The sequence below is a fragment of the Scatophagus argus genome, chromosome 22 (assembly GCF_020382885.2).
Source record: "Scatophagus argus isolate fScaArg1 chromosome 22, fScaArg1.pri, whole genome shotgun sequence".
Lineage (NCBI taxonomy): Eukaryota > Metazoa > Chordata > Actinopteri > Scatophagidae > Scatophagus > Scatophagus argus.
This window is the reverse complement of record NC_058514.1, coordinates 300,701-315,107: the sequence shown is the minus strand read 5'-3', so window position 1 is coordinate 315,107 and position 14,407 is coordinate 300,701. Positions and strand designations below refer to the sequence as shown.

Below are 14,407 nucleotides of genomic sequence, written 5' to 3'. Positions count from 1 at the left end.
AGGCACACACACACACACTCACTCACACTGTCAGGTGAAGTGAGAAGCTGCAGGATAATGAGGGCAGAAGGTGTGAAGTGTGTGATGAGTGTCGTGTCACAGCTGATGTTCAACATGATTTCATGAATTGTTAATGGCTGCTGACTGAACAAACATTTAGTCAGAGGCTGGAAACACACACACACACAGCATTGATCTGAGTTTCTCTGGATTCTTTTTGTTCAGTGATTTAGGAGCAGAGTGAGACCTCCTGCCTCCAGTCCAGTACACTGGTGGTGTGCAACTCTGGGGTGGTTACCACGGTGAAGACAACAGGAAGGGGAGGAGCCACCAGCTGTGAGAGTAAACAGTGTGTCTCTTCAGACGTACTGCTCAGCGTGCATCACTTCCTGAGAGCCTCGTTCTTGGCGGGAGATGTGTAACCGTGGTAACCCACACCAAGGATGAACTGAAGCTGCCTGTCCGCCATAGTGTGTTATGTTGTGGTCCCTGCTGCAGAGCATCGTGGGACATTGGGTGTGGTGAAGTGATTCATCAATTCTCCCCTTCCCCCTCCATTAGCTGGCTAGTGTGCCCTTGAGCAAGGCACTTAACCCTCACAATTTGCTCCCCGGGAGCCTGACATGGCAGCCCACTGCTCCTGTGTGTTCGATCAGTGATGGTTAAATGCAGAGAAGAATTTCAGTGTATGTAAAAATATACTGACAATAAAGGTTGGAAGTGAAGTGAAGACATTGGGGCTGCCACACTGTCCAGTGTTTACTGTAACTTTTACCCAAAAATAATCTTACTGAACACGTAACCTCAGCAAAGCAAATATCAAAGCCGTTTGTGCACCTCACAGCGCCACCTGTGGTTTTCTTTTAGAGGTGAAAATCATTCACGACTGACTTCTTCTTCTGTGTGTGTTCATCTGTTTGCACTGCAGGAACTGCAGTCGACCACGTCTCAGGCTGCTGATTGGCCGAAGACATCTTCATCGTCACCACACTGGACGTCAACGCTACTGCTCATATTCCACAGAAGAAGAAGAAGAAGAAGAGAGCCTACTGCTGTTGTAATATTTCAGTTTTGCTGAGGCATTAAAGGGACACTACGTGTAAATTCACACACATTTTGAACCTTTCATCTCCTGTGCTTCCAATTGACACTTGATGTTGTACTTTTACACGCGTGTTTGTAGTGCAGCTGCTGCAGTTTCTGTCCACAGATATGAAGTCAAAGTGAAAACTAAACACAGCAGACTTGTGGAGAAACTTTCCTTCCTGTTGTCCTGTTTCCTGTCACTGTGATCAGCTGTGTGTGACAGGGACAAGAAGACATGAACGGAGTTGTCTCCTGTCCTCAGACTCTTGTACCTGCCAGCAGCTGAATGCTGCTGACTGGAGATAAAAACACTCAGACCTGGATGGAGGCCTCGTGCGCGCGCCCTGCACCTGCTTCCACCGAGCAGGAGCGCGCGGCACCGCCTGCTGTCACCGCCCGGGGCTGATGACCAAACAAACCCACAATCAGAGTGTTTCCCGGAAGACGAGGCGCTCTGACAGCAGAGTTTCTCCAAAGACACGCCCCCAACCAGAGAGGAAGAGAGAGAGAGAGAGAGAGAGAGAGAGAGAGAGAGAGAGAGAGAGAGAGAAGGGGGGGCTGGGGAGGGAGGGGCGCGGGAGTAACGTGGCTTTCCGTTTCTCTCTCCAGCAGCACCTGTGTGACCAGACCACGATCCGCGGCTGCCACTTCGCTTCCAGTCGAATATCTGCTGCTCCTCCACTGCAGTTCGGTTCGGTTCGGTCCAGATTTCCTCTCCTGCCCGCCTCTCTTTCACTTGCCGCAGCCGGCTGCTCACTGCTGATCAGTTTGGGGACCGGAGACGCCGGCGGAGAGACCCGGAGAGGAGTATGACTGCAGCGGATCTGTGTCAGCTCCTTGTCCTGGTCTGGAGCGCGGGATTGTCCCGATCCTGATGTATGCTGGACTTGTTGCTGCTGGTGGAAGTGGACTCGGTGTGGAGGGCCAATACTTCAACACAGCGGGGAGACCGTTCACTGTAGACTGTAACGGATTTCATCAAAACTGAAGCTTTTAAAAAGTTTTTCTCTGTTTGGAAGAGAATTTGTTTTCAAACAAACTGAATGGGACTTCTGATGAGGTCAGACTGATCACGTGTGGATGTTACGCGCTGATTCCTGAGCTTTTTCGTTGGTTTTACGCATCGGTTTGTGCGTAAAATTGTCCTTTTTCCCGGCGAGACGCGGCCGATCAGTTCCATCTGCTGCCAGGCTGTCTGATGCTCTGTCGCTGCTCCTTTGCTCCGTGAATCCTCCTCTAACGAGCCTTCGGAAAGCTCCGGGACCAGCATGGCGGCAGGAGTGGCGGCGTGGCTGCCGTTCGCCCGCGCGGCAGCCATCGGGTGGATGCCGGTGGCCGGCGCGCCCATGCCGGTGCCGCCGAAGGAGAAACACCGCGGGCAGGACGGGCTGATCATGCTGAACGTAAGCGGCACAAAGTTCCAGACGTGGCGTGATACTCTGGAACGGTACCCGGACACCCTGCTGGGCAGCACGGAGCGTGACTTCTTCTTCCACGAGGAGAGCAACGAGTACTTCTTCGACCGCGACCCGGACATCTTCCGCCACATCCTCAACTTTTACCGCACCGGGAAGCTGCACTACCCGCGGCAGGAGTGCATCTCCGCGTACGACGAGGAGCTGGCGTTCTTCGGCATCATCCCGGAGATCATCGGGGACTGCTGCTATGAGGACTACAAGGACCGGCGGCGGGAGAACCAGGAGCGGATCCAGGACGACGAGGAGATCGACCCGTCCAACGACCTGGTCTCTGCGGACATGAGCTTCCGGGAGAGTATGTGGCGGGCTTTTGAGAACCCGCACACCTCCACCATGGCGCTCGTCTTCTACTACGTCACCGGCTTCTTCATCGCGGTGTCGGTTCTCGCCAACGTGGTGGAGACGGTACCGTGCGGCACCGTGCCGAACCGCGTCAAGGAGGTGTCGTGCGGTGATCGTTACGCGCTGGCCTTCTTCTGCCTGGACACCGCGTGCGTCATGATCTTCACAGTGGAGTACCTGCTGCGCCTGTTCGCCGCGCCCAGCCGCTACAAGTTCGTCAAGAGCGTCATGAGCATCATCGACGTGGTGGCCATCATGCCATACTACATCGGCCTCGTCATGACGGACAACGAGGACGTGAGCGGCGCCTTCGTCACCCTGAGAGTATTTAGGGTGTTTCGGATTTTCAAATTCTCGCGGCACTCCGCGGGACTTCGCATCCTAGGCTACACCCTAAAGAGCTGCGCTTCGGAACTCGGCTTCCTGCTTTTCTCCCTCACCATGGCCATCATCATCTTCGCCACCGTCATGTTCTACGCAGAGAAGGGATCCAGCGCCAGCAAGTTCACGAGCATCCCGGCCGCCTTCTGGTACACCATCGTCACCATGACAACGCTGGGGTAAGTGATGCCGAGTTCGGGGTTGAGCAGAAAAATTTTTGAAGCTCGTGCAGCTGAACAGCTGGACAGAGTGTGACAGGATTCAACCTGTTGATTCAGTTTCTGTCTGTGGTGCTGAAGCTGAGCTGAACCGCTGCTCTTTAATGTCTCCTGATGTCTCCTGAATGGACACTGTGAGCTCTTCACTTTCCATCAGTCACACCTGGTTGATCACAGCGAAGCAGGCTGATGTCAGGTGGTGCTGGTCAGCGACACTCACACACGCTCACACACACACTCACACACACACACACACACATTCCTGAACTCAGTGATGACATGATCAGAGCTGGGAGGTCAAAGGTCAGCTTCACTGTGACATCATCATGTTTCCTGTCCAATAGTGAGCAGCAGTCATATCTGAAGCTTTGTAGTCCACCTGAGGCTCACTGGTTTGATGACACTGAGGCTCTCTGGGTGTGAGCTGAGACTTGACTCTGCCTCTTTGTTTCATTGTCACACACTGATGTTGGACCAAAAGGCCTGGCTCACAATCTCCGTTCCAGTTCATCCCAAAGGTGTTGGATGGGGTTGAGGTCAGGGCTCTGTGTGGGCCAGTCAAGTTCTTCCACACCAAACTCATCCAACCATGTCTTTATGGAGCTTTGCTTTGTGCACTTTCTTTGTCTTGTAGTTTGACGCCCGTCCTGATTGTGGACAAGGATCTTTGTGAGGTTAGTTAGAGATGTTGAACGTCACCTGTGTGTGTGTGTGTGTGTGGGGTAACCTCTCTGTAACCTCCGTCTGCACAGAGCGCGCTCAGTAGAGTAAATCTCTTCAGTCGTGGTTTGATTCAGTTTGAGAATCAAATCTGCGTCTGTCAGAGGAAAATGAGATCACTGCTCCTCCTCCTCCTCTTCGTCTTCCCTCCTTATCAAAACTTCCTGTCAGCTCGCTGCTGGTTACAGCTCACATATCAGCTGTTTTCTAATATGTTTCCTGGTGGTTTTCTGCTCAACCTGAGTGACGTCTCCCAGTCTTTGTCCTCTGTGGAAGATGATCAGTCTTGTTTTTGCTCTGTGAAAACTCAGCTCACAGAAATTTGTTTGAGACCCAGCAGATCCTGTTAGGGGGTCTGGGGATCCTCAGAGGAGACAGCAGGTCTTCAGTCCGTCCTCTGAGCTGGGAGGCTGCAGGTTGATTTGCGGTTTCCAGTCATCAGTCTGTGATGAAGATTGTGTTAATGTTTGGTGCCTGTTAACATGTTGAAACTTCAGAGAGCGGAGGACACTGGGACGTTAGTGATGTCCACTCCCGTCCTCTCTTCTGTCTCCTTGGCTTGAGAACACGTGTTTCTCAGAGTTGGTGTTGAACTGAACCATTCGAGTTGAGAAGCTGACTGAGGAGGCTGCCGACTTCCATCAATAATTTAACTGGTCCTGTTGGTGCCGACCGATTGGTCAAACTGCTGAATTGATCTTCATTGATCAGTGACGTTCAGACAGCTGGAGATGACTTGTTGGCTTGTTAACGTTGTGTTTCCTTCCTCCTGCTCTCTGCCGATTGGCTGTTTGACCTCAGTGTTAAATGTGATTGGTTGTTGATGCTGCTGAGATAAACGTTCTGATGTTGAACGACAAACAGAAACTAAAGCTGCGTGGACCTGATCGTCACAGCAGAATCTCATTCCAACAGAGAATGAAAACTGCATCGAGTTCTGTTTGCTGATTGGCTGATTTCTGCTGATGTGTGACGTGTGTGACGTGACCGCAGAGCAAACACACACACACACACACACACACACACACACACACCTGCTGCTTTAATCAAACAGCCTGACTGTGTGAGCACAGAGGAGACCGAAGCAGCTCACTGTGTCGTTATGAGGCAGGACAAAGCAGCTGATCACAGATCAGACACCACAGAGGATGTTCACAACAAACCACCTGAAGGCTGACCTGAAATCAGAGGGACAGAACAGGACAGGACAGGACGTGAGCACACACACACACACACACACACACGCACACACACAGTCACACTCACACTCACACACACACACACACACACACACACACAGTCACACATACACTCACACTCTCACACACACACACACACAGTCGCACTCTCTCACACACACACGCACTCACACACACACACAGTCACACTCACACTCACACACACACACACAGTCACACTCTCTCACACACACACACAGTCACACTCTCTCACACACACACACGTACTCACACACACACATACTCACACACACTCTCTCTCTCTCACACACACACACACTCACACACACACACACTCTCTCTCACACACACTCACAAACACAACTTACATAGAAAACACAGAAGAAGAGTCGGTTCTGTGGTCATGTGACGGCGGCAGAATCTCAACATCATCACATTGTGATCATCACGTCTGTGAGGCTGCAGTAAATAAAAGAAGGACCTGGAAGGTGTTATTGATTAGTCATCAACAGCTGATGATTGATTGGAAACATTCACTGTTTCCTACAATGTGCGGATCAGGTATTAAAGTGTGATTAAGGTGAATGAGTCAACAAGGGAGCTGAATCATCATGTCACATGACCACACAGGTGGGTACTGACACACCTGTGTGTGTTTGTGTGTGTGTGTTTTCCTGTTGCAGCTCAGTGACCCCAACAAACACACATGTAGTCCCATGACCACCTGCTGTAGAGACAGGCAGACAGGCAGGCAGACAGGCAGGCAGACAGGCAGGCAGGCAGACAGGCAGGCAGGCAGACAGACAGGCAGACAGGCAGGCAGGCATGCAGGCAGGCAGACAGACAGGCAGGCAGACAGGCAGGCAGACAGACAGGCAGACAGACAGACAGGCAGGCAGACAGACAGGCAGGCAGGCAGACAGACAGACAGGCAGGCAGGCAGACAGGCAGGCAGGCAGACAGACAGGCAGGCAGACAGGCAGGCAGGCATGCAGGCAGGCAGACAGACAGGCAGGCAGACAGGCAGGCAGACAGACAGGCAGGCATGCAGACAGTTTCATTGCTGTTTTCAGCTCTGTAGACAGAACGCTAAATGCTGCTGTGTCGTCAGGCAAAAGGAAAAACTGAGTGAAAGAAAAACTTGAGACATTTTCAAAACCAAAACGCTTGCGTGTGGAGAAATCAGGACGATCAGTCCGTGTTTGTGTGTGCGTCTCGTCTTCCACACTGAACGCCTTTCAGCTGTTTGTATGAGATGTGACTTTCTGAGCTGAGGTTGAGCCTCTTGGGAGCAGGAATATTAACAGGCAGCTGGACAACAGGGTGGGACCACCAGTCCAGAACCGGGAGCAGCCGCAACCCCTGATCAGCACCCTCAGGGTGTTTGACTGCAGGAAGACGCAGTAAATCGATCAATAACTCGATCACAGATGACTGAGCCTGACGCAGATTTCAGACTGACTTCTTCTTCTGTGTGACAGTTTCCTGTCCTGCTCTCCAGTTCCTGTCTTTTCTTCTTCTCTCTCTGAGGGACGATCCGCTCTTAATGCTGCTAATTAAATTAATGCATTAGCTGCTCCAAACACACGCGGACCGAGTGATTATTTTTAATGGGCTCAGTAATGAAGCCACCTCGGAGGAGCAGCCGAGCAGAAGAGATGGTTTTGTGTTGTCAGAAGAGACTTACACTCGTCCCCAAACGCTGCTGCTGTTTAATTTGGAAATTACCGTTTTAGTGACGCTCCGAGCTCGCTGCCACAGTCCGATTTCTGGATGCCACACAATTAGAGGAGAAAAGAAGAGGAGGCTGATGAAGATGAAGAGAGTGATGAGGCTTTTCCCAAAACTCAGTTGTGTCCTGAAAAACCAGCTGCAGGGCTGAATCCACCACTGCTGGAGCTTCTCCACATCCCGAACATCTGCTCTGATGTAATCTAGACGGAGACAGCATACGGCCAAAGCTGAAACATGTTTCATTCCAGAAACTATAAGTATTTATCACTGACGGCAGGCGTGAGGGTTGTTTCCTTCTGCAGACTCCGCTCAGGGCTTAAAAACACTTTTAATTTGCTGTTCAGTAACCGTTACCGTAGAGATCAAAGTGCAGCTCTGCGTTAACATGCACGTCCACCAGTCACAGCTTGTGATCCAAAATGAGTGAGGCTTTTCAGAGAGTCTGGGGGTATTGGAGCTACTGGCTCACTGATGAAATGAGTTGAAACAGACGCTGTGTTCACTAGCACCTGCTGCTTACCTGAGCAGGTAAGAGAACCCACACACAGAAATCCAAAGGGAAATCAGATGTCTGTAATTCATTGTGTCTGTTGTTGTCGCAGAGGACACTTGTCTGAGCAGCTGTCCTTCAGTCTGACTCAGGACACGTTCATGTTCACGCTGCTCAAAGACTGTGCTCACATGTGGCCCGGACCTCCTCTGAATGTGGTCTGAGGGGTCGGATCAGGTGCATTCACGCCTGTACTGAAGCAGGTCAGGACTGAACACCAGGTGTGAACAGGCTCCTGAACACATCATCTCCTGTGTCTCACACTGCAGATGAGCTGATTTAGTGTGAAGACTTTTGGCTTCTCTGTTGGTTTTAGTCTGATCGGGTTCAAATGTTCAACTTCGACGTTTCAGGGGCTCTGTGATCCATTTTTACTCCTCCTCCTCCTCCCCCGCTACCATCCCTCAGTCCCTCTGGACGTTTAACAACCCCCCCTCCCCGTCTTTGTGACGAGTCAGCCAAAACCAACTGAGAAACAATTTAGCCGAGTTGTGGCTCCGTCTTTCAGACAGCAGAAATGAAATAATAGGCAGAGTGTGGGAGCTCATTGATCCGGAGCTGGCTGTGAATATCAATGACAGACAGATAAATACGCTGCTGCACAGCTGCAGCTCACATACACACCAACACACACTCAGTCATTCAGCTGCAGGAAGAAGACCTCCTTTTATTAAAGACACACACAGCAGCTTCACGGAGACGAGAGACTCAGCTCACGCTTTCTTTATTTCTCCCTCGGCATTCTGGGATTTCAGATCAGCTGCTGTCAGCACATGAGACACGGTTTGATGTGCATCTGACACGAATCCCACCGTCACTCGTCTGGAAGCAGCTGACAGATGAAGCTCAGCTTTATGATGATGAAGAGTCTTGACTCTGAGAAGCTCTAAGTATTCTGGTCTCTATAAAACCAGAGTCTGTCGGGAGAAGGATGAGATCTTTGGAGCCAGAAGTGTCCTGGTTTCCAGTTCAGTGGCACTGACCAATCACATTCAGCTTCAGCTTGACGCACGTAAACTGGTGAAACAAGTGGGGCCAAATGTGTCTGCTGTCTGACGACTTCACTTACCTGTTCACAGAGGTGAGCTGAGATGTGGTCTGGACCTGAACCTCCTCGCTCCTAAATGCGGGAGTTTTACTTGTAGTGCAGCATTTTTACATTGTGGCACTGATACTTTTACTTACAGGATCTGAGTACTTTTCCCACACTGCAGGTAGCAGACGTGGTTATCAAAGTTTGTCCGACTTGGACAGGACTTCCTGTCCAGTAGTTGTCTGCAAGACGCGGCTACAGCACAGTGAAAATCAAACAAAGTACCAACAGCACATACTCACATGGCAGGATGTCTGTGCACTACTTATGTTGCAGCGGTAACAGTTATTAGTCACCTATTGTCCACCTGTCGAGGAACTGCGGCCTCCGGGGGCCTCACCTGCTGCTGCTGTTGTGATCTGTCTGAGTGTCAGGGCTGCATCAGGATCGGGTTTCTACACACTCACTGAGTGACCTGATCTCCAGTCAGTTGACCACATCAGGATCCGGTGGCTCCACAGATCACCTGTCGATGCCTGCGGGGCATGTGACCTGTGGCCCAGAGTCACACCTGGACATGTGGAGGAGCAGTGAGACTAAGATGACCTGTCGATAAACCTCTGTTGACCGAGAGAGGTCAACAGAAGATTTAATCAGCTTTGATGAGCTGACCGATCCTGATCGTGGGCAGTCCAGGTGTTCCTCCACCTGTCGAGTCTCTGCAGGTGATTCAGATGTTTCGTAAAGCTTTGTCACGTGTACACACATGTTCAGACACATGTGGAGAGGAGACATGATCACATGAACCAAAGTTTATCAGCGAGGTGTGAAGTGAACAGGTGAGGCTGCAGGTCAGGAGGGAGAGAAGTGAGCACCTGAATGAATCTGACAGCGAGGGGACATAGGAGAACCGGTCTGCGGTTCTTCACTGCTGGAGCGACTCGTTCGGTCTGAGATGAAAAAAGCCTCGCTGTCTCCCGGAGGACGAAGCAGCACAATAAAACCCAAACAGAGCGGATTAGAGAGGACTTCCAGTGTCGGACTGATGTGCAGCGTGTTTTCACGCCTTGATGATGTTTTTCTCATTAGAACAGAAACGACACACCAAAGTAAATCCATTAGGAGCATCATCACTGCAGTGCACAGGAAGCACATTAACTGCTAATATGCTAACACTGTCATAAATCTAAACACAATAATAACTGCAAACAGCTGAAAGCTGTCGGCTTTCTGCACATCGGGCAGTTAAATGGCACATTGTTACATCTGCTGTCTCTTTATTTTCCTTCGTGGAAAAATTAGTTATTGTTTCTGAAGGCTCCGTTTTACCTCAGGGCCATAAAGTGAGGTGAATTGGCTGTTCCTCCTCCTGTTATCAGTTCCTGCTAGCTGCAGTGTAATTGTGGATGTATAAACTCTCAGTGAGTTACTGACTCGCTACAGTAGAATCAGTTTTGTGGAGCTGCAGCTGCCAACAGGACTGACAAAGAAAAGAAAAGAAAAACTAAAATGTCCACAAACCAGATTTTTTATTGAACGTAACAAAAGTGACACAGATGAAAATGATGAAGTGATGGTCAACTGACACCAGCTGAGAGAGCGAAGAGTCTGATGAATGTGTCACGGGTCTTTGAAGGACTTCCAGGAGTCGGCGATGCAGGTCCTTGAGGTCCTTGAGAGAGATTCTCGTGTGTTTGTATAGTTTCTGGTCAATTTTCCAACAGTTTCCAACGTTTCCAACAGTGTGACCAGGTGTATAAAAAAAACTAACATTAAATTTACAATATTTTTATGTACACAAACAGGATGAGTCACTGAGTGTGTCTGGAGGAAAAGTGTGTGTGTTGTCAGGTTTGTCACTGATAAAGCGAACACAGCGGTCCATTCTGCAAATAAAAACTCACGTTTGTTCTCTCCACGTTCAGTTTTACTGCTCAGTCATTTCATGCGGGCTGCTGGGGGAGAAGCAGCAGGACACGAATCAGCAGCTCTGTGGCCTCGTCACAACTGCTCCTGAAATACAAGCCAAGTCGTTTCTACCGTCTGAAACCGTCCCTGCTCACGTACAACAGGAGGACAGAAAGAGGACAGAAACTGGAGTCCTGGGGGCACTTGAACGAGCCTGTCAGAGTGGTCTCCAGAGGTTTCCAGGAGTCCTTGAGAGGATTCCAGGCTTCTCCAGAACAGAGAGCATGTGAGATGACTGACCAGAGGTTTTATTCTCAGATCAACCTTCACGTCTCGGACTGCTGGCCTCCAGGCTGCCCCCGGATGCAACAGAAACACAACGTGGTCTGCTGTCATGGGGTTTACCTCAGTTTGAGTTTGGCCTACAAAGGCCTAACAGACAGAAGATCAAATGAAGGACGTGTAGAAAACAGGTGAAACCAGAGAAATGTGTGTTGGTGTCGGTCTGAGCGGAGCCTCGGAGGACAGACGGTTCACACTGAAGCTTAACGAGTGAGCCACATGTGAGCCACATGTGAGCCACATGTTCACAGATGGACACAGACATAACACTGAAGAGAGATCTGACTGACTGCTCCTTTAATCCTGACTCGTCTGTTGTGAAACTGGAGCAGTGACCTCGTCGGCTCACCTGAATCAGGTGAATCACTCCAACGCTCTGCATCTCAGCAGCGTCTGAATGTTTCTGAATGTAGTACAGTGTAGTACAGTGTTATACGGTGTATTACAGTACGGTACAGTGTAGTACAGTGTTATACGGTGTAGTACAGTACGGTACAGTGTAGTACAGTGGTATACAGTGTAGTACAGTACGGTACAGTGTAGTACAGTGTTATACGGTGTAGTACAGTACGGTACAGTGTAGTACAGTGGTATACGGTGTATTACAGTACAGTACAGTGTAGTACAGTGGTATACGGTGTAGTACAGTACGGTACAGTGTAGTACAGTGGTATACGGTGTATTACAGTACGGTACAGTGTAGTACAGTGGTATACAGTGTAGTACAGTACGGTACAGTGTAGTACAGTGTTATACAGTGTAGTACAGTACGGTACAGTGTAGTACAGTGTTATACAGTGTAGTACAGTACCGTACAGTGTTGAGGTTCAGTGTTGTGTGTGCAGATCTGAGGTCAGTACAAACAGAATAAAGAGCTTCAGCAGCAGCTGCTCTTATATTGTTAGCTTCATTCAGACTGTGGCACTGGTCCAGATAAACATAACCCACACACACGATGAGTATTGTAAACACTTTGTGTTGAGCTGCTCTCAGTGGACCAACACTCTGGTTTGTTGTTGAGGTCTGAGCAGCGGACACGTGATTCTGTAGCCCACATGTTAAAGAACCTGCAGATGTTCCCCTCCACAGTCTCACTCTGTCCTCCATCGGACATGCAGTCCCTCAACCTTTAAATGAAAAATAAATCTGAAGTTTCCTGTTTGTAGGACTTTTTTTGATTTTGTGTTGTGTTTGGGTTTGCTGACTGTGTGAATGGATGTAAAACTGGAACCTTCAGCCTGATCGTCCGTCGGTGTCAACAGGTCATTATATCACCTGACAGCTGGCTGTTACATAATCCATTTGTCCCTGAGTGTAATTACAGCAGCAGGTGTGGAGCTGAGAGGACAAACTCACCTTGTTTCTATGTAACAGCAGGGTAGAGTGACACACACACACACACACCTGATGGACTGTCGTAGGAAACAACAGAAACTCCTGACAGCTGTTAGCTGTGAACACAATGCGTTTGGTTTCCTGTGAAGAAAACAAGCCACAGTTGGTGTGGAAACAGCAGAAGAAGAGACTCGTTAAGATGATTGCTGATAAAGACACTCTGTCTCACATGTCCTGTCTGTACTGGGACAGAAGCATCCCAGTACTGACATGTAGGAGGTTCTTGTGGTCATTAAAACGGTTTGTGTGTTTCTGTGTTAGCACACTTCCATATACACCAAAGTCCTTACAGTCAATAAATGAGAGTAAATGAGCTGTGTGGAAGGGGAGGTGAGGGTGGTGGAAAACAAACTCTTTGTTTTCTCTCTGCAGTGTGAACTGATAGAAACACATGAGTGATGAATGGTTTGGAGCTCATACAGTCACGACATTGATAATCTGGTTCAGGTCAGTGTTGTTATTGAACAGCGGCTTGATTTCACACACAGACACCAGTGATCTGCAGCTCTTATCTTATTGTTATGTTAATGAGAGCCGCTCAGCGGAGCAGCAAGGCAGCGTCTTCTTCCTCCGTGAGTTATTTAATGTATTCTAATGTTGTTCTGTGGGGCGGTGATGAACGACGTGCTCTGTGCTGCTCTCTGCTTTCATTGTTTCTATGGCTTTAATATCGACTCTGCTGTAATGTACTGATCGGTTTAATGTGCTACAGGAGGGACATCGACCGTTTGTTGCCACGGCAACCAGCAGGACGGCGGTTCGAATCCCACAGTGACTCGGTCTGAAGTGCACGTCTGCAGTCATTTCAGCCTGCTGCACACGGTGCAGGCTTCATGTTCTGTTTAGCCGGTGATACCTCATGTTATCATTAACATGAACACAAACCTGTAAAGGTGTTGTGGCTCTACTGTTATTTGTCCTTGTGATGTCAAAGCAACAATGAGAATGTGCAGTGGGGCACCAAGGTGCCATCTTTGAGTCCAAACAGCAACGGGAACATGATGGTCGCCAACACTTTTGCTAATCCTCTAAACCAGAAGCCGTTGATACGAAGGGCAGCAGCAGTTTGACCACAGCTTCCACAGGTGAGGAGTGAGATCATAAAACTGATGTGGAATAAACAAAGCAGACGTCTCTAATGCAGACAGTCCCCGCCGAACGGGATGGAGGCAGAAATACATCAGACTGTATCATACAGGAGCCACCGCCAGGCTCTGCAGGTTTGATGCTATCAGGCAGGAGAGCTCAGAGCTGACAGTCACCTTGGAGAGAACATTATTAACATTATCATGGAGATAAAGACACGATCTGTAGTGTCCTCCCCTCCATCCTCACCTCCCTCCCTCCACCCAGCAGGACAGAGTGACCTCTGAACAGTGAGACGGCGGATCTGAGCCCTGTGGGAAAAAGAGCGAAGGTGAGAATTGAAGGACTGAGATGTGAGTCTGAGGGGAGGCGAGGACGGCATCTGACTGGACCTGTGAATCTGGAGGATCAAGGCGTCCTGAGCTCCTCGACCGATCAGAGCTTTGAAGCAGAGATCAGAGCTGTTCAACAGGAAGTGAGAGCGCTGTCTTTCAGGTGCTGGACTCACCTGCTGGTCACACTCTTCACTTCGTGCGCTGAAATAAATCCTGCATTTCGAACCATAGATGAACCCTGAATTTGACTTGTTGCTGTAAGAAGTGTTTCCATGGCAACTTGGTTGTTCACCTGTACACACCCTCTGTTTGTCTCCATGGAAACGTGATGTGCAAAACTAGGTGTCACATGTTGCAGCGTGTGTGTGTGTGTGTGTGTGTGTGTGAGACGCCTCCCTGTGCTGTGTCACCGCTGTGACCTGTGACCTGTGGGGGACGTCCATCAAACACACACATGCTGTATGTTTCTGTTTGTATTCCTGTGAGGACCCTGGGGGGACTCAAACGTGGTCACATTTCAGTCTGATGTTCTGACCTGTGCTGAAGGAGAAAGATTTGATTTGATCGTATGTCACAGCTGAGCTTCAAACCTCCATGGAG

General features: G+C 49.6%; 1 protein-coding gene across 2 annotated transcripts in view; it reads left to right on the top strand.

Moving 5' to 3' along the window:
- Positions 1-1,653: 1,653 nt before the first annotated feature.
- LOC124053739 (potassium voltage-gated channel subfamily D member 2-like) overlaps positions 1,654-14,407 on the top strand; it is a 43,836-nt gene continuing 31,082 nt past the window's right edge. For both annotated transcript variants that reach the window (XM_046379191.1, XM_046379190.1), the window contains exon 1: positions 1,654-3,466. In XM_046379191.1, the coding sequence (XP_046235147.1) occupies positions 2,355-3,466 (1,112 nt within the window). In that variant the 5' untranslated portion in view covers positions 1,654-2,354. The remainder of the gene's footprint in view (positions 3,467-14,407) is intronic.